Source organism: Bacillus rossius, chromosome 12, assembly GCF_032445375.1.
Source record: "Bacillus rossius redtenbacheri isolate Brsri chromosome 12, Brsri_v3, whole genome shotgun sequence".
NCBI lineage: Eukaryota > Metazoa > Arthropoda > Insecta > Phasmatodea > Bacillidae > Bacillus > Bacillus rossius.
This window is the reverse complement of record NC_086339.1, coordinates 17,841,015-17,864,093: the sequence shown is the minus strand read 5'-3', so window position 1 is coordinate 17,864,093 and position 23,079 is coordinate 17,841,015. Positions and strand designations below refer to the sequence as shown.

The 23,079-nt window shown below is 37.0% G+C and overlaps 2 protein-coding genes across 3 annotated transcripts in view; both read right to left on the bottom strand.

The window, feature by feature from the left end:
• The window catches only part of LOC134537637 (secretin receptor-like), a 159,228-nt gene extending 149,487 nt beyond the window's left edge, over positions 1-9,741 (bottom strand). Inside the window, exon 1 of one of the 2 annotated variants that reach the window (XM_063378302.1) lies at positions 8,706-9,741. The gene's annotated coding sequence lies outside the window, so the exon portion shown is untranslated. Of the gene's footprint in view, positions 1-2,233; positions 2,366-8,705 lie in introns of those variants that run through there. The other variant, XM_063378301.1, reaches the window with a different exon arrangement.
• A 265-nt stretch (positions 9,742-10,006) lies between these two features.
• Positions 10,007-23,079, bottom strand: part of LOC134537636 (klaroid protein-like) — an 83,367-nt gene continuing 70,294 nt past the window's right edge. Inside the window, exons 12-15 of the mRNA XM_063378300.1 lie at positions 22,948-23,072; positions 21,449-21,616; positions 20,187-20,279; positions 10,007-14,121 (exon numbers count right to left, since the gene is read on the bottom strand). Coding sequence (XP_063234370.1) covers positions 14,005-14,121; positions 20,187-20,279; positions 21,449-21,616; positions 22,948-23,072 — 503 coding nt within the window. The 3' untranslated portion in view covers positions 10,007-14,004. The remainder of the gene's footprint in view (positions 14,122-20,186; positions 20,280-21,448; positions 21,617-22,947; positions 23,073-23,079) is intronic.

Here is a 23,079-nt window from a genome sequence, read left to right as displayed (position 1 = left end):
GCATAGATTGCGCTACCTGTTATACATTTCCTATTTCGTTCAGACACAAAAAGTTTTTCGTATATTACAATTTAAATTGCAGAAAAAAAATCATGTTTCATAGACACATAAATAGTGAGTGTGTGTCATTTATCTATGTCCACGAGGTCTCGCCGCGTCAATTTTCTCATTGGGGTGAACCCGTCCGCTTGATTAAATAAACAGCTTTTATCGTTGAATGATTTCATGATTTATTTCATGAAAATCTGCTCTCATAAAAAAGTTAGTTTTATAGACATTCAATAGGTCTCTCTCTCTCTCTCTCTCTCTCTCTCTCTCTCTGAAAATCAATCTATGAATCGGTACAAATTTATTTCCTTTATTTTTTTAGTTTGATTTGATACAATATGATTTCACTAAAAATCAATTTCTACCCCTTCCTATTTTCATTTCCACATTACGAAGTTTCACTTCTTCCGCTCGGAGGGACCCCACGCACTATTTTTGCATGCAATTAAAAACTATTTTTTAATGATGCCAAAAAGTATAACTTCTCACGCGCGTACCTAAGTACACGCACCCATTTTTTTTAATGGTGTGAGAATTTCAACAGTACGTAATATTTTTATTGTTAATTAACAATTTTTGTTTGATCAATAACTATTGATATCCTGAGCAGTTATTTTGAAGTGAGAAACAATTTTGTTAATTCATATTTTATTAAATTATTTTTATTTTAATCAAATTTCTAATAAATACAACAAGTTAGGATTGTTAAATAATTGAAAAATAAATGAAAGCCAAAAAATCCCACGCTGTGATATTTTTAGAAAATTGTATTCTTTCTCTCTTTTGCTTTCTCTCTGCCGTTTTACCCCTTGCGAGTCGAGGTATGAATTGCAAATGAAGTTTCACTTCTATCTCGTGTACTGAGTTTACACGCGCACTTTTTTTATAATAAAACTTTAAACGAATATTTAGATGAGCTAAATGAATGTCATTAGTTCGTAGAATTATAGTTAACAGATATTAGACTACTGTTTTTTTATACATTGTCAAAATAACAAAGAAGCGTCGAAGTACGGGCGCCTGGATCAGCGGTTCCGAACATGTTTTCCGCGGAACCCTGGGATTCTGTGAGTCAGGACCAATATCATATAAAGCAGGCACGATTATTGTCAAAAAACCTTCTTCTTTGAAGGGATCGGGGTTCCGCCAAAAGAAAGTCGATCATAAGGTTCCCTGGCCGAAAAAAAAATGGGAACCGCTGGTCTAGATAGTTTAAGAACCAGTAGGATTGCATTTTCAACAACATCACATTTCACATTTAGGGCTAATACATTGTGTACGAACTCTCACTCCTTAATAAAATTAAAAAAACTTTAGAGTCACGAACACTACTTTTATAATATTGTCACACATAGAGACGCGAAATTTCGCGAATTCTTTTGGTCACAAAGGAATAATGCAAACAAACGTATTACTTTACATTGCTTTGATGATTGGCCAACACTGTTTTCGATACTCCCCTCTACGACTGTACAATATAATTTTAATTTTTTTTTTTTTTGGTAAATGGAACACAAATATTCAAATAAAATGACAGATATTTGTAAATTTGAACATTTAAATAAAAACAACTGTATCAATGCAAAATTGTGTTTACAGTAATACTAGGTTCGGATTCGTACTGTGGCATTTATGCAGTGTTGTCCCAGAACCTCCAATAGTTAAAAGTTATTTTTAAACCGTTTATTGAATAGCTTACCAGTATTAACTGCGCACATTAATAAGCATAATAAACCAATATAAAGTAAATTAATTGAATATTATATTATCTTTTTACATGTTTAAAAAAAATATTAATGAAACATCAACTAAAACATAAAATTAAGTGACTATTTTTGTAAGAAATATTCTCTTGAAAAAGTATTTCATATACGCACAAATAACCATAGCCATATGTTGTACAAGGTTATAATATAGCTAATTTCTTGTAGTGTTACAAACTATTTCTTGGCGATTGGTTCCCAAATGAAATTTTTATGTATGTAAGGACAAAAAATGTATTTTTCCGTGTAGCATTATAATGGCCGAATAACATAGTCACACAAAAGAAGGAGAGTTTCACAGTAAACAACCAGCCAATAGAAAAGCTCGAGTGCGTGTGGAGGACACGCATGACACTGGATGAACCCGCCTAATTTTCCCGTTGTCTCTGGTCTCAACAATGTGGTGCTTGTTCGTCACTCACCGACATGGCTTTGGCGGAAGAAGAGACCCGAGCGGGCAGCGAACGAACGGCGACTGGATGGCTTCAACCGACAGGCAGACGCAACGCACGTATCAACCCCGCGTCGCGTCGCTTCACTGGCCGAGACGCGTTGGCGGCAAGGATGCTCGCCACCTGCGCATGCGCACGCTCTCTCCCCGGCTCCCGGCAAGCCTCGCGGCGCATGCGCCGTCCGCCATTCACACCGGCGCTGCCAACGGAAAAACAAATTAAAAAAAAAAGAACGCCGCGTAAACAGCGTTCGGTTCGGTTGGGCAACAACAAACGGCATTGATGCGATCGGAGAGATAGGTGGCTGCGTGGCGTGGTGCGATAGCTTGACGTTTCACTATCTAAACGAATTTCGGACGAATCCTCTCCGTTCATTCAGCTGCCAGCCTTGGGAAGCTGACTATTAAACAAAACATTATCAGAGAGTATTCAAAAATGTTTCAGTCTTTTATTTTTGCCCTCTTCACAGTGAAGGAGCTATAAAAAAAATGTAAGGGAAAAAAATTATTCCTATGTATCTTTTTCATGAGGCAGGCTCCGAATTGATGGACCGTGTCTATAAATAACTTACTTTAGTAAATAACTTACTATAGCGCACATATGTGTGTAGCTTTTCCAAACATAATCTAGACGCTCAGTGTTCTATCTTAAATATTTTCTCTATAATTTACAATAAAAATGTTCAGCTTTAACTTCAAAGATGTATATCACCATTGGGAAGCAATAATTTAGACCATAAGTCTTATAGAGGTTTTCAACCTATTTGGTCGTAATGAACCTGTAGCCGAAGTTTGATGGTCGAATTCAGATTCGCCGTGTATAAGCAAACTAGCTTTGACCGCTACTTCGTACGCGTGGATGAAGAATGTAAATTCTGATTTTTATTAGAAGTTGATTTTTTTTTTTGTAAAAGGCACAACTCAATTGGGTTCAAACATTGTACCTAAATGATGATGTTTCTTAGTGTAAATTTTCCTTATAAACTACGTTTTATGTTCGTTTATGTGGCAGCGACAGAATAAACAGCCTGGTAGGCAAACTTACCTGCGAGCACAATATTTCCTCAAATCTGCGCCAGCGAATTTTAAAGTTTGACCCTGTGATTTCTTTACTGTCACGGCGAAACATAATTTAACGGGTGACCTACCTGACTACACATATCTACGGTGCGCAGAGCTCCAGGAAAAACAACGCTATTCGAAAACCACTCAAGATGTCCGAGTGGTGTCTGTTTACAAAAAGCATTTTAGAGTTCGCTGAGGGCCGACAATTAGTTTTGATTACGGATTAAGTTTTAAAAACTGTGTTTCTATAAGAGTTAAAATGACTGAAGGGCGTGTTTTCGAAGTCATTTTTAGGCATAAAACAACCAGTACAGATTCTTTAAAGCACTTTACGGACTTGTATTACACCTTTATCTTCTTTTCCCCGACATAAAATGTTACGGTCACCGCTCAAATATCATAGTTGTCCCATGCACGACGAGAAGACTGCGCGCCAGTTCAGAGCCTTGCGCTTAGAGGCGATACCGCGCTAGAAGCACCAGCGAGCGTCGCACATATCATCCCGCCTCACTGGCACAAATACACCCCTGACTAGGCGGGCCCCTTACAATCAAATGGGAGATTGTTGGGTGTCAAAGGAATCCGCGGCACAAACTCTGTCTCACCTTGAACACACCCGGTCAAAAATAATTGCTTCTATAAATTTTTTATGAAATGTTTTAACTTGTGACCTAGTGTCGTTGCAGAGTTTTGGCGGCTTGAGGTTTTGCAGAAGCATCACCGGTGTGCCTTTCTTCAGAACAATCCTATTTAGTGGAAGACCCGATGGGATGTATGAATTCAAAAAGTCAACCGGATAGTTCCGCCGCTTCATCCGCGTTACACACCGTGTCTATTGAGCTGTGCACTATTTCTTCTTCGTCAAATAACTTCACCAACATTTCATTGGTAAACGTAGCTTTATCATTCTTCGGAGCCAAAATAGCTCGTTCGCAAAATCATCCCATGGGCTTATCCTGTATGTTCGCATTTCCTGGGTAAATACGATCTATTAATTCCTGGAAGGTAGTAACTACATCTCACATCTCGTCTGGGATAATAGTCATACCGTATTTTGATGGAATATCGCCGTCTACTATTTTCAATAACATATTAGAAAACTTCGCCGCACACACACACACACACACACACACACAGGGCCGCAACTAGAGTCTCTGGCACCCGGGGCATGAATGTATTCATACGCCCCCCCCCCTCCACCCTCTTTTTTTACACATACCACACCAATAAAGCGGGGGGTCCGGGGGCCCTCCCACGGAAAAATGGTGCTTTTAAGCATTTTCCATACCTACATGTAACAGTTTCTGTGATACTGTAACTTCCATGCATGAAGCCAGTATGTCCATTAAGTAGTCCGTATAATCACTAGACTTGTTCATTAAATATGTTGAGACGTTATATTGTAAATCAGATTAGACATTCCTGGCATGCAAGTCAAAAAACTTTTTACCAGTTACCAGTTGTAGTAGGAATTACAATGCAAGCGATTTCGGCGCCCCCACAGCTTTGCGCCCGGGGCGTATGACCCGCTTGCCCCCCCCCCCCCCCCTAGTTGCGGCCCTGCACACACACATACACCGCCTCCTCCAGATGTACTTTTTTTTTTGTTAGCTTCAGAATATTTAATGCAGGCCACAAAATGATTCTTTACAGACGGGCTTCAGTTTCGTCAGCTCGGGTTCCTCTAGGTACTAAGTGTACGATTTGGCGAAAATCTGCCAACAGCATTGTCACACCAACCAAGTAGTAGGTAAACGTTCCTTCTGGCCCAGGCTTCAGGCTTGTGGTGCCGGTGACGGGGTGCGCCATCTTGGATTGTGACGTCACGGCGGCCATCTTGGATCCGCCGTCTTTAAATCGAGGGCCCCACTCACTAATGCTGCACTTTTAGTTACAGCCGCCATCTTCGATTATAGAACATTGCAATTTTCGTTATGGTCACCATATTGAATTATAATAACATTCCCGCCATCTTGGATCTGATTTCACAGCCACTTTTTTTCGATTCTGACATCATGTCCACCATCTTGTTTTCGTCTGCTGGAGGCCGCCATTTTGGATACCCACATATTTGTTTTTGCTGTTTGTTCCTAGAGAGCGCCAGCATCGCTCTGTCATCATATAAGGTCGATGTTCCATTACCTACCAGAGCTGTTAGGGTCCTCATCGACATATTAAATTTATTTTTTTATGCAAACTACATTGGAAGCACTGTGATTCGAACCAACACAGTTCTGACCTCTAAGTTGGAAAACATACACCTTTGACCGCATGGTCATCGAGAAATATACCAGACTGAGAATAAAAAAATGGTACATATAAAATAACACCCATATTCGAACTTGTAATGTTTTTAGTTTGAAGGAATAATAATAGCATCGCCTGTTCGAGACCAATCTGCCATATTTATTTTCAATGCTTGCTACCAGGAGCGCTAGTTAACACACATCACATGCTAGAGAGCACTGTCGCCATCTTTTTCAATACTTGTTACTAGGAGTGCTAGTGTCAAAATCACTCACTGATTAACTGATTAAATTGATGGATTCCTGTCCGCTTCAATCCTTGATCGATGCAAATATTTTAATTTTATGTAAAAATACTTATTTAATAAATCATGTTCAAAATCCTACCAGCCTTCAGTCAGTCGTTATGTCCGCCAGCTTAGAAATTTTTATTTATTGACCTAGAAAATTTCAAAATTAATCATTGACATCTGGAGGGGGGGGGGGGGGAAGCGCACCGGTAGTCTGGATAGTTCCTGATTATTACTTCAGAAGTCGTATTATCCATTGCATATTTTACCTCTGGGGGGAGGGGGATTAAGATATACGTAAATATATATATATATGAATTAAGTCATGTTTGTAGCTAGTTACACCTTGCAAAGCAATGAATAGGTATTATAGAGACTTTTTTAAAAATTAATATTTTCAATAGTATAATTGTGTACAAAGTTAAAATTACAACTATACTGCTTCCAAATTACTATAGTTTTCATTTTATTTCTTAATATATGACTAAATAAAAAAGTTTCTGCTATTTTAATTTAAAAGTATTCTCAAGAAACATTACATTTCATACATTTTTCTCGAAACTACTAGTGCTCTATCATGCAAGCTTTAAATAGAGCAAATTATTTGTAACAAGTCAGATTATCTATTATTAACTTTTGGTCAACAAATCTGTTATAATAACATCTTAAGACGTATATGTCTTATCTTAAGACGTATAAGTCTTAACTTAAGATATATACGTTTCAGTCAATTCATAAAGATATAACTGTTGTGCGAGCTGCAGAAATGAAAAAAAAAAAAAAACTGTTGATTACAAATTACAAACAAACTGTTATTTAATCACTTTCATCAGAGTTCCTTTCATGCTGATTATGGTCCAGCTGTAGATACGGCTTCTTTCTTGTATTGTGTATCGGCTACAAACACTACTACGTTCGGTGGGCAGACAAATGCACAGGGGCTTTTTGAATATTTATCACGACAGTAACAATGTCGCCAGATGCGGTTCAGCCATCTGGACGAAACCAACGAAAAAATAACTCTAATTTGAGCAACATAACGGCAACGGATAGGACACCAAAATCCGTTCCCTAGGAATAAGTGACTGGCCGTTTCCTATCGTGCACTAGGAATATAGTTATGGTACAGGTGTAGCATATTCAACACCTAAACCCATTATTTTTGTTTCTTGGAACACCAACCTTACGGAGTTGCTATTTGAAGTTTCGGTCCCAGGAGGTGGCGTCGCGTCGGAGCTAAATGAAGGCGCACGTTTACGTGCGTACGTTTCCTGGCCACGTGAGGCAACATCGCGCACGTGTTCACCCTGACCTTGAGTGTTCACCATTCACGGGGCCCGCGTACACACGCCGTGCGTGACTGGAAAATTTCGCCAACTGCTCTAGGCACAACATGAACTCCAAACCAGTCTCTCCACTGCTAGCACATAAGTACTAGACCTAGTACCTACTATATTCGATGTGTTAAAGGCCTCGGTATACGGCAATTGGTAGGGGTAATTTCGTGAATGGAACGGAAATCGCAAGGAACGGAAATGTGTAACCACGGTGCTGTCATTTGTGGTATAAGGTGCGAACCAAAGTTCACAAAGCCAAAGGGGAAACTTTATAGTATTAACTGTTTAGTTAATTTAACAAGACTGTCACTATTTTAATAAATTTCCTTGTCGAAAATCAGGTACAAATCCAGGGTTTAGTTTTTTTTTTTTCAATTATTTTTAGTATTTATCGGAGCAGTTTCATTATATAGTTCAGAACTTTGATCTGCAAATGAAATGATTTAATAGTCGACGTAGATGCTCCAGCAGCGAATTCTAGCGGCAGGTACGGAAACTACGTATGATTGTCGTCAAGAAATAAGGTTGAAAACACAGTTCAGTCTTTGAATATATATACTGTATAGAAGTCGCGAGTGGATAGGATTTACTCTACGTTTTTCAGAAGCGTAAAATGAGCAGCTTGGGAACTTCACCGCTGCAGTGCGCTGCCGTAACGCCCTGTATCGTCTTAGTTGTTATTTGCACGTTAGAGTGCAGCACTGTTGCCCGCATACCCCCCACCAAACATTCACTGCAGCTCAAGGTCGTTCAACGGGAGGGGGAAGGGGTGTTTGAAGAGTTCGACACTTGTCCGCTAGGGACCACCACAAGTCGATGTCCTAGAGATGGTGGCGATTGCGGCGGTGAATTAACCAACTACCTCAAAACCGTATTAGAAATTTTAACCTGGGCTGGCGACTTCTATACAGTATATATATTCAAAGGTTCAGTGTACAGTTATCCGCTCGGCATTATTTTAAAGGATTTGTCGCGGTCTCGTCTCCGACAACGGGGGGTTGGAGACGTAGCGGACAACGCTCAATCGCTTTGCTGATTGGATGGTTGATTGCCCGGCCTCTAGCTCAGAGGTGGGAGTGGACCGTCAGGCCCAATGGCTGACCGAGGACGTCACCCGCGCGGGGAATTCTGCAGCGAAAACTGGGCGGACTACTAGTTGGTGCACGTATTGGGGGGACCTTGTGTGACAAGCAGGGGCGCAACAACTAAATTTCCAAAGGGGGGGCAATATACCTTTTTATAAAGAATCATCGATCCCCCCTATTGAAAAGGGGGGGGGGGGGTCCCGGGAAAATTTGTATTTCAAGGTGGAAAATTGTGCTATTTAAGCAGTTTTATTATCTAAAAATTGATTACACAGCACTTTCTTTACCCCCGTTTGCCCCCACTTCAAGGTTTCAGAGGGGGGACAAAATACCCTTGCCCCTCCCCCCCCCCTGTTGTTGCGTCCCTGGTGACAAGGCAAATACGAGGCAGGCGGATTAAGTCGCCAAAGGAATACTTACAGTTCAGTGGCAATTTATCGCAGCACAGGGCACTAAGAAGTGCCGCTACAAAACACACATTACACAAAAGGCAACAAACAGTAAGACAAATAACAAAGAGAGCTCTGCAGTGCAGCGTCCTGCGACCGCGTCTGGCCTCGGCGGAACTGGAGACCCGGACGCTGAGACGCCCCTCCCGCGCGCACGGGGCGGAAGTGACGTCACGAACACTGCTGCTGGGCTCGAAACCGGACTTCAATCAAGAGGCAAGGAGGCACGATGTCAAATTCTACGTTAAATTTTTACGTCTTGAGTTTCGTATTGTATAAGCGTATTTGTAACTGAGAACTCATGAATTTACACTTTACCGACATTCAGTAGACATGTCAAGTGTAATAATTACTTTTCTGATATTTGTTTTCTTCGAGACTGCAGATGGACGGAGGCCGTAACATCAAAGATGTTTACAACACGTAAGTATGGTTTTATCCCCTTTCCCTTTAATATTTGACGTTGATTCAGTGGCTTTACATTTTTGTTCGTTTGCTTAAGGGGTATCAATATTGCCAAAACGTCTGAATAGTGTCAAAAATAAATAAAATAATTATTTAGCACTTTTTATTCTGATCTAGTACTTACGGTACCTTAAGTAAGTTGAAACAAAATATTTTTGCATTGTGGAGACACTCCTCCAAACACGCGTATGTTGTGCTGATTGGACCACAGGAACTGGCATGCCTTTCAGGGATCTTATCCAACGACTGGCAAACAATTAACAAATTACGAGTCTTATCATAGGCCAATGCTAGTCAATGAACAGGAATTCTACATCTGCCCAAGGGCTTATTTAAGGGGGGTGGCATAGGGGGGCACGTCCCCTCTCTCTTCCGAAATAAAACCAGGAATCCATGAAATTTCTGGATAAAACCTATGCATGCGAAAACTGTTTTGTAACAATTTTATTTATATGAATTACTAAAATACACAAAACATATGCAATTTTATATAATAGACAAATTTAGAAAAAAAAACCTTAAAACTGATAGTGATTTGGAATGGAAAGGTATGCATCTGATTAATGGTATGTTTAATAGCTCAATAAATACTGAGAAGGAAATGGTTGCCATAAAAATAGTGTACCTCTTCCTTGAATAGGTCTGCCACTGCATCTACCTGACCACACCTAGGCTTGAAGAGTGACAATTACTAACCAGTGGTGGTCCTGTGGGTAGTGTGATGGGGAAAATCACCTCTAAGGGTAACAAATTCTTGTTTATTACAATATATATAACACATTTAGTACATAAAATGAATAGACAAGATTAATCCTGTGAATAGTTTATTACAAAACTTTGTTCTCATTTAACAGACACTGTAGTTGTTAAAATGTCAAAACTGCATGCATACATGTGAATATTTATCAAACAAATCTGCAAAACTTTTAGTAGTACAATTACTGAAATTACAAACATGTACATGCATACATCATCTTCTTCAAAATATTTCCCAGTTGTTTCCATAGATACAGCACAGAATAAATTAAAAAAAAAAAGTACAGAAGGGCAAGTCTGTAAATTTTTGGGGCGAGTCGAGCTGAGTCGAGTACACGCTTGATATTTCAGTGGAGTCGTTAAAAATCGAGCCAAACTCGATAGATGCATTAAAACTACAGTAAAGTTAATTATTGGTTTGTTAGGAATTACCAATTTAAGATGTAGCTAACTTTATTGTATTATTTTTATAGTATTTTAATAACCAAACCAAATTTTCACACAATTTCTCAGTATTTTCATTGTAGCTAACCTAACTTACCAACAGTCCACACTATTTTAAATTGACAATTCTCTAATTTCTCACTTAAGTGTACGAAAGATAATTTACATCTTTCCAGCTCTATTTTATCCTACATGTGCAAGTTGCTTGAGCGAGCTGCGAACTTTGGAACGGTTTGGATCTCTGAATGGAATGGTGTGAATCTTAGGCTTTCCAAAATAAAGCCGGCCACCATTTTGACTAGACAGTTAAAGATATGAAGATACGCAGTGCAAGAATTTTGTTTTCATGCCAAACAGCAATACGGTCGATTGCAGCTATAGTAGGGTAAAAAACATAAATTCCAGACATTATTTTCTTTTCGTAGTTTATTTGCTATGTTACAAATCTATGACATACACCAGACCAATTCCAAAATAACATATTTTCCAGTGTCCTAAAATGTAAATGAGGAGGAAACATTTTTCGAGAAGTAAAATTAATTGTTGTTCAAGAAAACTTGTAGTGCAAATTAAGGATATTACACTATGAAGTGTTTCTTGCCCATGTCAAATATATACAGAGAAAGAAAAAGGTTGGAAAGTCTCAAACTGTTAAGTAAATTGAATTCCACTTTTGAGTCGAGTCGAGCTTTAGCTACTTGCTCAACTCAGCTCGAGTTTCGTCCCATCTCTAAAAAATTTTTAAATTTAAAACAAGTTAACATTAAAACAAAAAAAAATTACAGCACACACAATTTGCTACAAATGTATTCAATGCATTAGAAACTGGACAGCACCAAGATTGCCAGAATAGCAATGGAATTATTATTATTTTTTTAACTTATCCATCCAAGTGTACAGGCTCCACACATCTAACTTGTCAATTACATTAGGTGAGTTTACCATTTACTTCACAGTTACAGATATTTTGTCAGGAAAATTCTAATAGCAAAATTACATGAAAAAATTATATTTTTAATTGAAGGTGAAATCTTTTTTTGTAATTCTAAATGCTGTTCTGCAGTTGGTACCATCAAGGGCTGACCTAGGATTGACTTCTGGGCGGGGCACTCGTAGTCAGGACCTAGTATAATACATAACCTGTTTATTACTTCAGAAGTCATATTACCCAGTGCATATTTTACCCTTCTGAGGGTGGGGGGAGACATGCACCACCACTGGGTACTATGATAGTGATTCAATAACTATTGTCATGTGCAGTATGTAATTTTTGGCAACTATATCATGTTAATTGAGCTTGAAAGAAAAATGCAAAAAAAAAAAAAGTTAGCTTGACTACTTCACTCAAAAAATAATAAATTTTTTCATGACTCAACATGAAAATTTTCTACTCATGCACCCTCTATCTTGAGCACTTACAAAGGACGAGTTAAATTCATTTACTCCAAGTGGTTTGTTGTCAGGTTATGTTTTAATTTTTGGATCATGTTACTTTCTGGCAGTTTGTAGTACTGTAGTTTAAATTTAAATGGAATGCCTTACAATTTTTTTAAACATTGGTACTTCAACTGGTTATCGACACCTAACCGGCCAATTAAAACATTGCAATGGTAAACGAGTGGCAAGAAAACTGTATGTACCAGTCTTATACAATACTTGCTAAATCAAAGCGAGGGGCTAGTTAGCAAGTCAGCATGATTACAATTATAGAATTAGTTCTTAACAAATGTATTAACAAGGAGTAGTTAGTAAACTCACTCAATGTAAATTACACTTAATACCTACATTATGAAATCTTTTAGGCCATCATTAGAACACAAAATGCTGAAAATATTGTAGATAAATGACATTATACACCTTGCTTACTGTTATGAATAAAAAGTACCTAGTATCAAAACCACAAAACATAGATTTTTTTTGCCTCTTGTTTTACAGTTTTTCAACTAACTAGTTTCCTTACTTTTCCACATCACCGCTACACTTTGCACATTGCCAAAACTGTAAAACAAATCTCCTACAAACTTTTCCATCCCATAAGACAGTCATAAAATGTTTCAATCCACCAATTATATCCAGACCTCCTTGCTCCTATTTGGTTACTTTTTCAGTGTTTGAACACTGATACAAAAGAATTAAAACAAATGAAATTTTTGATTCAAATTCCACCTTTAAATTAAATTAAAACTTAAATGGCATACAAATATCATGGTCTGTAATTTCAAGTATTTGCGAAAAATTTATTTTCCCACCAAAACAGAATTATTTAAAAAAGCAGTGGAGGTACTTCATGCAGACACAATTACGGGAACTTATTTTAATATTCCTTCTTTACACTACGTAACAAATTTAAAACCCTCTGAAAATAATAATTTGACATGAAATTCACATTGATCCACTGTGATGATAAACTCTGAAAATTCAACTTTATTTTTTCCAAGAAATTTATTTCTGATGAATCATTAACTACTGTATTGTTTCTGGAGTTGACTGACTAGCAGCAGTTAAATGGATTTAAAAAAATAAAAATAAATATTGCACATCAAACATCTGTCATACACAAGGCACCATTTCATAAATATACTTACTGATAAGAAAAATTATTTATCTATATTATACAATTATAACTATTACAAAAATACAATATGTAACTCAACGAGAGTTATTTAGCTTTGTACTTGCTCATGTGATGAAAGAGAAATTATGGGATACACACGATTATGTTAACATGTTAATTGTAGCTTAAGCAGTTGCTAAATTCGAACAAAATAAAAAGGCAAGACTATAATTAAATAACTTTAAGAAATTAGAAATACTTAGCAAAAATTGCATGCAATTAATATTGTTGGAAAAATACTTTTTCTACATTTGTGCAAGCTCATCAAAAATACTTTTGGGCAAAATAATATTTTGGTTAAACACTACTTTAGTACTATACAACATTTCAAGAATACAAACCATTGTTAACCAATGTCTTAAACTTATTTCCTACATTTCAAATAACTTTTTCTGTGTATATACACAACTACAAAAATTAAAGACATCTATGATCATAATTATATACAGTTGAAAACTTGTAAACACTAAAAATAAAAGTTATCTGTTATGTGCAAAAAAACAAACAATAACAGAAATAAGTAACTAAAACAATTAAATGTTTAATTCAAAACATCAAAAACAATCATTCATGAACCACAATAATGAATACACAGTCTTCAAACTTCTCTAACAAAAGTTTCATGCAATGTAATAAAAATCACAAATAAATAACAAAGTGAAACTTTACATAAATGCTCACCAGAACACTGTATTGGCAAGTACGCCAGATGCCAACAATAAAATTAATCAAAACTCTCTCACAATAATGGTAACGCAGCTACCAAATACCATTAACTAACTTTTAATAGCATTGATGATTGTACACATAATTCTTCAAACTTATATAAAATAATAATCATAAAATACCTTACATTCTAGCAAGTCTTGGTCATGAACACAATTATTTGTACTGCCACAGAGAAACTTTGGTACGATGTTGACCAGTTGGTTCTTTTTTTTTTTCCTTAGGACAATAGGAACTCTAGCAAAGGCCAATTGTTTTTGGCAATTTACTTCTGCACCGGAGTACCATGCACTCGAAACCTGTAAATGCAGGTGTAATTTGGATGACCATGGTTGGACAACACTTTTAGTTCCACAATCCGGAATGGTCTCGTTTCTTCTTGCTGAAACGAAAAAAAAAAAGACACTAGAGTATGACATCCCATATTAAGGTTTTATTACATATGCAATCACCTCTATAAATTCAGTTACGCAGACTAGAACATGGCTATTTATGGGTAATACAAAACATAATAAATCCATTTTGCTCATTATTAAAATCATAAAAAATAATGCAAGTGCTTGCTTTTTTTATTTTGCAGTAAAATCAAATATTTTTTTAACAAAATAACAAAAACTAAAAAACAATTAGTGTTTTATCAGATGGGCACTGCACATTTCATGCTAAAATCAAGTTTGAAAAGCAGGAGAGCAATTTTCATGCGAAAAAATTGGTTGTCTGTAAAGTCGGTTTACGGACGATAGTTTAACGTGACAACATCATAACAAAACATTGATGAAATGATTGCATACTTTTATGAATAAAATTGAAACATTTTTATTTTAATAATAAAAGAATAAATACTTGAAAATATATTAGTAATCAGATTTTTAAAATTCAAGAATAGTTAACCTTTATTGCCGAAATTGTTGTTGTAATCAGCAATCAAAACCACAAATTAAAATTTGTCGAGAATATTTTACGTTTTTATGTCTTCCAGTGCTAAAAATGATATGCAATTGTGGCCCCAGGCACAAAATTGTATTTATAATTCATTAATAATAACGCCCATCGCGATAAACAAAGGAAAATATGTATTAATGAATACCTGGTTCCCGTGGCAGCTGATAGAGAGCACAATTCGTTCGGTTCGCGTCCGTCACCGTAGATAGAAGCACCGTAGGGGAATAATATTATTTCGTATTTATAATACGATTTTATAACAAATACGTATCCCAAATACACCAAACTTATTTATAATGTGTTACAATATTTTTTAAAACATTCTGCAAAAGATTCCGGGTGTAATTTGAATTATTATGTGTAACTGTAAAACACATTGTTCGTTAAAAAGTATTTGAAAATTCAACATTACTTTTAAATAACCGTACCAATTGTGCTAAAAATCAGTGGACGATCGTTAAATTCAGGGACTGGAAGTAACGCGCTACTAGTAACGATGTTATTTGTAACAGTAACTTTTTATGGTAACGATCGTGGTAACGCAATATATTAAGTTTTCAGTAACTGTAACTGTAACTGAATTACATTTTTCCTTCTTAAAGTAACGATAATTGTCGTTACTTCTTGCGTTACATTTTTTAAATATATTTCTTACTGAACAAACAACGATTTGTTGATTTTTTCAATCCCAGAACGAAAATCCCGACAAGCATATTATTTGCGATGGTATTGCTTGTACTTGTAAAACTGCTGTTGGCTAGCCTGCCCTCATATTTTGATTGTCATTTATTTAATATTTGCGACATGCGGGTTTACTGCTGTGCTGTTTAATTAATTAACCTACCTGTGCACATGCGTGAAAGAAATGACAAAATCTAATGAAGCGAGAAGCCGAGAAATAAGGACATTTATTCACTCAAAGACTATCCTCAAATCAAAAAAAACTTTTCATTAAGTTGAACACAGCGATGCCAACAAGTGCTGCAGCTGAAAGGTTGTTCAGCTGTGCAAGTTTAGTTTTACGCCCAAATAAAGGCAATTTAAGCGATTCAAATTTTGAGAAGCAACTGCTATTCAAGATCAATATGTAGAGATCGGAATAATTCGCGGGTTCAATGACCTGCAGGATAGACTCTGCTACACTCTACACACTCGGGCAAATGCCACCTGTTCATTGGCTGCTGACTTGCGAGTCGTCTCGATTGAGTGTCTGTGATTCGACACTTCTTTGAGCGAGGGTCTCTAATTGGCCCTTATTATTCCAGATTAACAGTTAACCAGTGGTAAAAGCAGCGCTAAGGTATAATTATTTGAATTGTAGCATATCACGAAATTAATCCGCGAATTTTTCAGGTCTGTATCAATAAGCAGTGGTTAAAAAAGTGGTGATTTGATATCAGTGTTATTATTTTGTAGTGTGAACTAATTACTAAATGTAATTTAAGACCTTATTTAAAATTTTTCAGTTTAAATAAACATATATCTTTACTAAACACAATATGTTTTATTAGCTTTTAATTATAACAATATTACGTATCACATTTTTAGTTTTTCACAAAGTACTGTTAAAGTAACTTACAGTTACTTTTCTCAGAACTGTAACTGGTTTATTTTCAGTATTGTAACTTGTAGTTGTAACAGGGTTAAATTTCCAATGGAGTATTTGTAACTGTAACTGAGTTACTTTTTAAAAGTAACTTTCCGGTCCCTGGTTAAACTATATAATATTAATAATTCAAACGACGAAAACATGATTGAAAAGTCAAATCGATTGTTGTTCCAATCGAGTGGAAGAGAGATACAGCGCATACATACAATGAGCGTAACGGGACACATCCGTAGTGAGACAATGTGCGTTATGGGACACTTTTTCGTGCGTGCAGCCGGCGTTCATCTATTTATTAGACGTTGTCACGTCAAAAAGCATTTTTGTTAGGTGAAGTTATTCATAAGAACAAAACCTAGATGTGCAGCGTGCCGCGCATATCTGTAATCACGAAGCCGTCAGCCCCTCCCTTGCAGGCCACAGCAGACGTGTAAGATGGCAAGCACCGCCTACCTGCGGCTATGTCGCCCGCTGTATGGGCGACCGCGACTGCGTCGCCGGTTGCCCGGGGCAACCACGCAGAGGACCGACTAGGCAGCACGTGGCCCCCCCCCCCCCCAACCAACTGCCACCCCCTGCCTACCCCCTCTACCTCCAGGCCAGTCGAGTGCGCAAGGCACTACAGCCACCTGGAGATCCCAAGAAGTGGCCGGCAATTCCCGGAAAACCACCCTCGCCTACGACAATCTCAGGTCCTCAGAAGGGGTATAAAGGGCCGACTCTGTGATTTGTGGTGTGCCCGTCACTGACGAACCAGCCGACTGCTCTGCCTGGAGGTTCATTGGCTCTGACAAAGCGGAATGTGTAGGAACCATTTTGTGCATACAGCGACCCACATACCGAAATTGTGTGCATACTTCCGGGGAAGGAAAACTCTTGGGGGAACCTTCCAGTCCAGCCTGCACCATCTCCAGGGAAGAACCAGCCGCCCGGCAGCCTTCACAACACCCAGACGCTGGTGAGTACAGAACGTCAGCAGATGCAAAACCCAGAGTAAATTGCAAGTGAAAGTGCAAGTGTATGGCACATCTACCAGTATCCTGTATGAACACATCACCTGACAACCTATTGCATGGAAAGGACGTTTAATTAAAAAGTAGAGTATACAAAATCACGCCAAATTATTTAAATTAATTAGTCATGCAACCAAAACATATTTGGTTCAACTTCAAAACGAATAAACAACTATACCGCAACCTGAATGTGAGCCGGAACTGATGCGTAACTTCCGTCGATGTACACAGTAACTACGAGTGTGCAGGCTATGAAACGTAGTTTACCCGAAAAGAGATAGAGCATGCCCGTTGCATGCAATTGGCGAGCTATCAATATCAATAGCATGGTTGCTACAGAAATAGAATCTTAGAATTCCCTGACTTTTCCCTGTTTTCCAGAAATTTAAGAGAAAAATTCCCTGACTTTCTTATGAAGTACATGCCATAAATATTAACGTGCATATGATTAAATGTAATATAAAAATTTCAACATGAGGTAAAATAAGGTTTTTTATTGTGTTAATTTGACGGCAGAATTGCGAATGTGTTTTTTTTTTCCTTCGACATGGCTGGTGAGAGCTCTTCGGCCCATATTGCTGAGTTGAATACTTTTGTAGCACAAAGTGCAGTACGCAGAATTTATGTTTTTAGCAGAGGGTTTGATATGCTGAAACTGTGACTCCTTGAGCCAATTCTCCTTTAAAGTAATTTTCTTCGACATCTCTAAGCTAAAAAAAAGTACATATTAATATTTTCAAGTTAGGTTAAAAAATTATTGTTTATGAATTCTTAAAAAAATATTACTACACAAATACAAAAACTATTACAAATTCACACCTAACAATATAATGGGCCTACTTAGAGAATTACAATAGCAGCATTACAACATGCAATACTCTTACATTCTTACAATGTTAACTAACGATTCTGGGGAAAAACATGTTCAGTTATGCATATTTTTTAATACACAATGTAAATGTCACACAACAGAACTCACGGATTATAACGGTTGAAAAAAAAGGTAATTAAAAAAATAGTTAGAAAAAATACAAAAACATAACCGCACACAAAAGCCACGTGTTTTCATATCAGCTTGGTAGTTTTCAAAATGAGAATTGGTATTGCTTCTTTATCAAAATGCACTTTATTTTCTTATGATCGCATCAAAAACTAACTTCACCTGAAACAACGCCTTTAAATTCACGTAATAAGCTTTGAAGTCACCTTATTCCACGTGAAAATAGCCTTTAAAAGATAAACGACGCCATGCCCGTTCTGTAGTTCACTGCATGGAACTGAACAAAACACAAAGTCTCAAGGGCAAATTAAAAAGGATCAAAACACGAACAAATGAAGGCCGGGTTCGCTAGTGAACAAAGGAGTGCCTGGATTGGCCAGAAGTTATGGTGGGTGGTTGTAACAGCCTATTGCAACGGACAATCGTAGACCAAGTAAAAAAAAAAGTTGCAGTTGCCGTGTGCCTTAAGCAACCATAGGTAAGCAACAGCCTTTTAGCGGAGTCGTTCGGTAGCGGTACGAGCGCATCAAAACAAATCTTTGTTTGAATTATAAGCAACTTTAAAATTTCCAGAATTCGTAGAATTTTCCCTGACATTTCCCGGAATTCCCTGACCATTTTAATTTCCCTGACATTTCCCGGTTTTCCCGGTTTTCTAGTCCTGTAGCAACCATGAATAGCGATATTCGACTACATGCGCACTGTACGGGTACAACATAACTAAACATGAATAATGTCAACTAATACTGGCTACATTTTTATATATGCTACACAGTGGTGACAAAGATGAACAGATAAATGTTATAACGTTTGAAAACGCCTTTAAAAGAAAATTTACACAACTGCTAACTTTGTATTCCTGTTAACTAAATAAGTAAGCTGTAATATCGTAACAAATAATGGATTTAAACTTTAAAATAAATTTTTTTATGGGAAAAGTTATGGGCAACATCTTACATGGAAAAAATTAACAAATCTTATTGTGAAAATGGCGGTACTGAAACATTTGACCTTACTGGAAGGGAAATCGTATTGTGTGGAGACATCTTAAACAAGTTTTACTGTAATTGTAATTACTGTATTTTCTCATTTAACTACCAACTAGCTGTCAGCAACTTGAAAACAGATTGCTTTTCCATGTTACTTAATCCTGTCATGTTTGCCACCCCTACGGAGAGACCAAAAACATGTGATTTTTATGCGAGGATTTTTTTTCCTCCAAATTTTGACGCCCTAAAATAATAGTACAATGATTATGCAAATGCAACGATTATGTGATAAAACACGGTAGAGATTATCAAACGAGAATTTCTCTTTTCATCCTTACGTATATTTTTACTTTTCTTTTTACAATTTAAAATACAGATATTTTCTGGCATGTAAGATGAGATTTGCATGCAAGTTTTAGAGCTTAAACCTCAAATGATAGGTAACCTAATGAGACGGTACTTAACATCACCGTTTCATGGAGTCAGCACAAATAGCAGTAGTTATGCTGCTATTGCTCGAACAAAAATGGGATTGATTTACATCTAGAACAAAAAAAACTGGCTTGTGCCGGAGTTTTTTATCCTTGTACCCACACTTGACAACCCCAAACTAACTGTCACATCACCTTGGTGCAGGATATAAAAGCAAGGTTGTTAAATAAAACTGACGTACCACCTTTCATTCATAAAACTGCTAGTCGACAAATTCTAGGCATCGACCCTTTATCTGATTTTTCTGCTAGGATGCAATGGGCATTGAAATAATCTAAGAGTATGATTCCAGGATAATCAAAGTATACTTGACACGGCTTGAATTTTCTAAATCTTTGCTCAACTGCAGTGAAAATTGAATGCTGAAACTATGAATGTTCACCAGCTTCAGATTGTATTACCTACCTGGACTTTAAAGTACTGTAGGCTCGAACTGTTATGCATGTACATGTAACTGCCAAGCAACAGTGGGTCTTCATCTTTTTCATTTTCCAGGCCCTGTGAAACAGTTACCAGTAATAAATACATAAATACATACAAAAAAAAATGGTATTTAAATTTTGAAAAATTAGCACGTGTTTCACCTTAAACATTAACCACACAAAATACCATCATCCTTCAAACAACACAACTGTCTTAATGGCACTGTACATTGCCCATTAGTAGACAAAATTTTATGGATTTATTTTCAAGCCAATTTTGTTTTTGAAACACAAAAATTTTGAGTTATTGTTTTTATTTTTATAAAAGCTGTTTAAAATATTTACTCCTTGTTGGGCTTGGGGCACAAGAACTTAAAGACAAACATATAATTCCACGTAGCTTTCAATAATGATGGATTTCTCCCAAATTTCCATGAGAAAAAAATTCACGGCTCATTCCATTTTCCCCCATATGCCTTGCTGTCGGATGGCCACACTGATTATGCAAGGTGTTTAAAGGCGCTGCCAAAATCTGTTTTTACCATAATTCTTGCCACAGAACATTTTAAAACATGGTGCATATGTCCACACTCATGATATAGCATTCCTGATACTACAAGGTAAATTTAATTATCTTCACTAGTATTATATTATAATTATAGGGTGCTTATTTTCAAAACAAAATTGCACAAATGCATCTAGTGTATAGAATTGCACAGTATAATATTTTGATTGTTGATACACAACAAATGTTTTTTTTCTTCTTCACATTGCCAATAGAAATTGAAACTACACTTGTAGACATAACTGGAGGATACTTAACCTGACATTTTATTTTACATTTATTTTACTAAAATGGAAACAAATTTGCCACTACTGAAAACAGCTTCATGAAAGTACCTAGTTAACATGGATTTAAAACCTTTTTGAAGTGAAACGTCCTTATGGTCAGTAAGGTGAAATGAGGGAAATTACTTTTTCAGATAATTACAAAAATGTAACACTCAAGCGGGAAACGAAAAGTGCAACAATCGGGAGTGGGGGCAGTCTATGGCAGAAAAGAGGAGAGGGTGTAAGAGTGAGGCACTCGATGGCATGTTTGCATTATATGCTAACTCGCATACTTGTACACATTCTTATTTCTCGTCTGTGGAAATTTCACTGGTAACGGTGCGTAACGGCCATGCACCCATTTGTTATAGTTTTGGTGGTAAGTCACAATGAAGAACGTTAAAAAATACTAACCCAAACACTGAACTTCGCAGGGGCAGAGTCAATGTGTCCGTTGGGAACCAGGCTCTTGGGAATGTGTTCCAAAGTGAACCCGGACACGTATATCTCACGAGACAGCTGGATCACGAGAAACCCTTGCGCACCAGCGAACGCCCAGCATTCTCCAGGACTCATGTGAGGCTGAAAGAAAAGAAACACCATTTCCTTTCTGTCCTTCAAAAACACATCCTTGAAACCACAAACATCTTCATACATACATAACCTATAGAAACCATACACACTTTCTTGATTAAAATGACTTGCGCTTTAAAACTGGAGTTTTGCAATCACACAAATTTTTAAGTGTAGTGAGAGGTTTTAGTTACTATATCTGGGGACGTCACATGGAATAATTTCCAAAAACAACATACGATTAACAGAGGTCAACCATCTTTAAAGAGCGAAGGCATTACAAACAATTAAAATTCTAGCATCTAGCCATTTGCATCATAAATGTTTTAGTTGCTTCAACAATCAACAGAATTTTAAGCCATTTAGATGTTGTGACAGAACATGAGCTGTAATCAACAGCATGTTAATAAATATAATCTATAAATTTTATTTTAGAAGAATATGTCATCTTGTTTCATTTCAACATATTTAGCAGTCTAGGCTTTATTTTTCTAGCTTAACATTACGTTGGCCGCAACGCCATTAGACTAACATATGAGACAGTCCAGGAATGTTGGGCCAGGAATCAGGCTACACCATAAGAGCCATCCCAGGGATCTTGTAAAACCAACATCAAATTGACCAAACCAGGATTCAAACTTGGGTCTGGGGTCCATATTTGTACTAAATAAGTTTTCTTCATAATTGAATTTTAATAGAAAATTTGTACTTCACACTAAAATCTTAGGGAATAGTAAACTTTTAGAACTCCAACGTTTACACAAAGACATTTAAGTAATGATTTTGCCCGAGAAATAAAAAAAAACTGAACATTTTACATTCTGGTTGTTATTTGTTTTTTTTATACTTTGTTCTTAAATCAATTGTTTGATGATTTCAATAAAAAAAATCATCTATTCATATTCTTTTTAAATAAATGAAAAACACATGTCAAGTTTGTATGAAAGACACACATGCATCTGCATTAAAAAAGACTACTTGTTAACATAATCCTGCTGCTTTTGTGCATAAGGCATGTTGGGCAGTACTGGGGAGGAAATACATTATTGCAGCCTATTGAATATTACAATAATCACTTTAATAATCTCTCTGTAAACTTACATATGTAGCCAAGTAGCTATATTTTTTCTTATTCTGTACTTGCTTGTATTTTATTTTTAGTTTTAAATCCTGAAAAGGGAGGGTCCGGACCAAACTTAACTCCCCACTGGATTCATCCTTGTGAGCAGAAGCTTCCTACTGGTAGGGCTGTCCACTATTCAAGCCTTGGCGGGCCAAATATCGTTTGCAGGACAAAGGTTGACCCCTAGTGCTATAAGAGTACCTGCAGCGATGTATACCTGTATCGCCATGCGTGGAGAGGTCCCGACAGAGAACCAAGGGAACCACCGCACGTTGAACATGTACAGCGATGCAAACTGTGTGTTGAAATTCTCCGTGCAGCGCGTGCTGAGGACGGAGCCTCCTGAAAC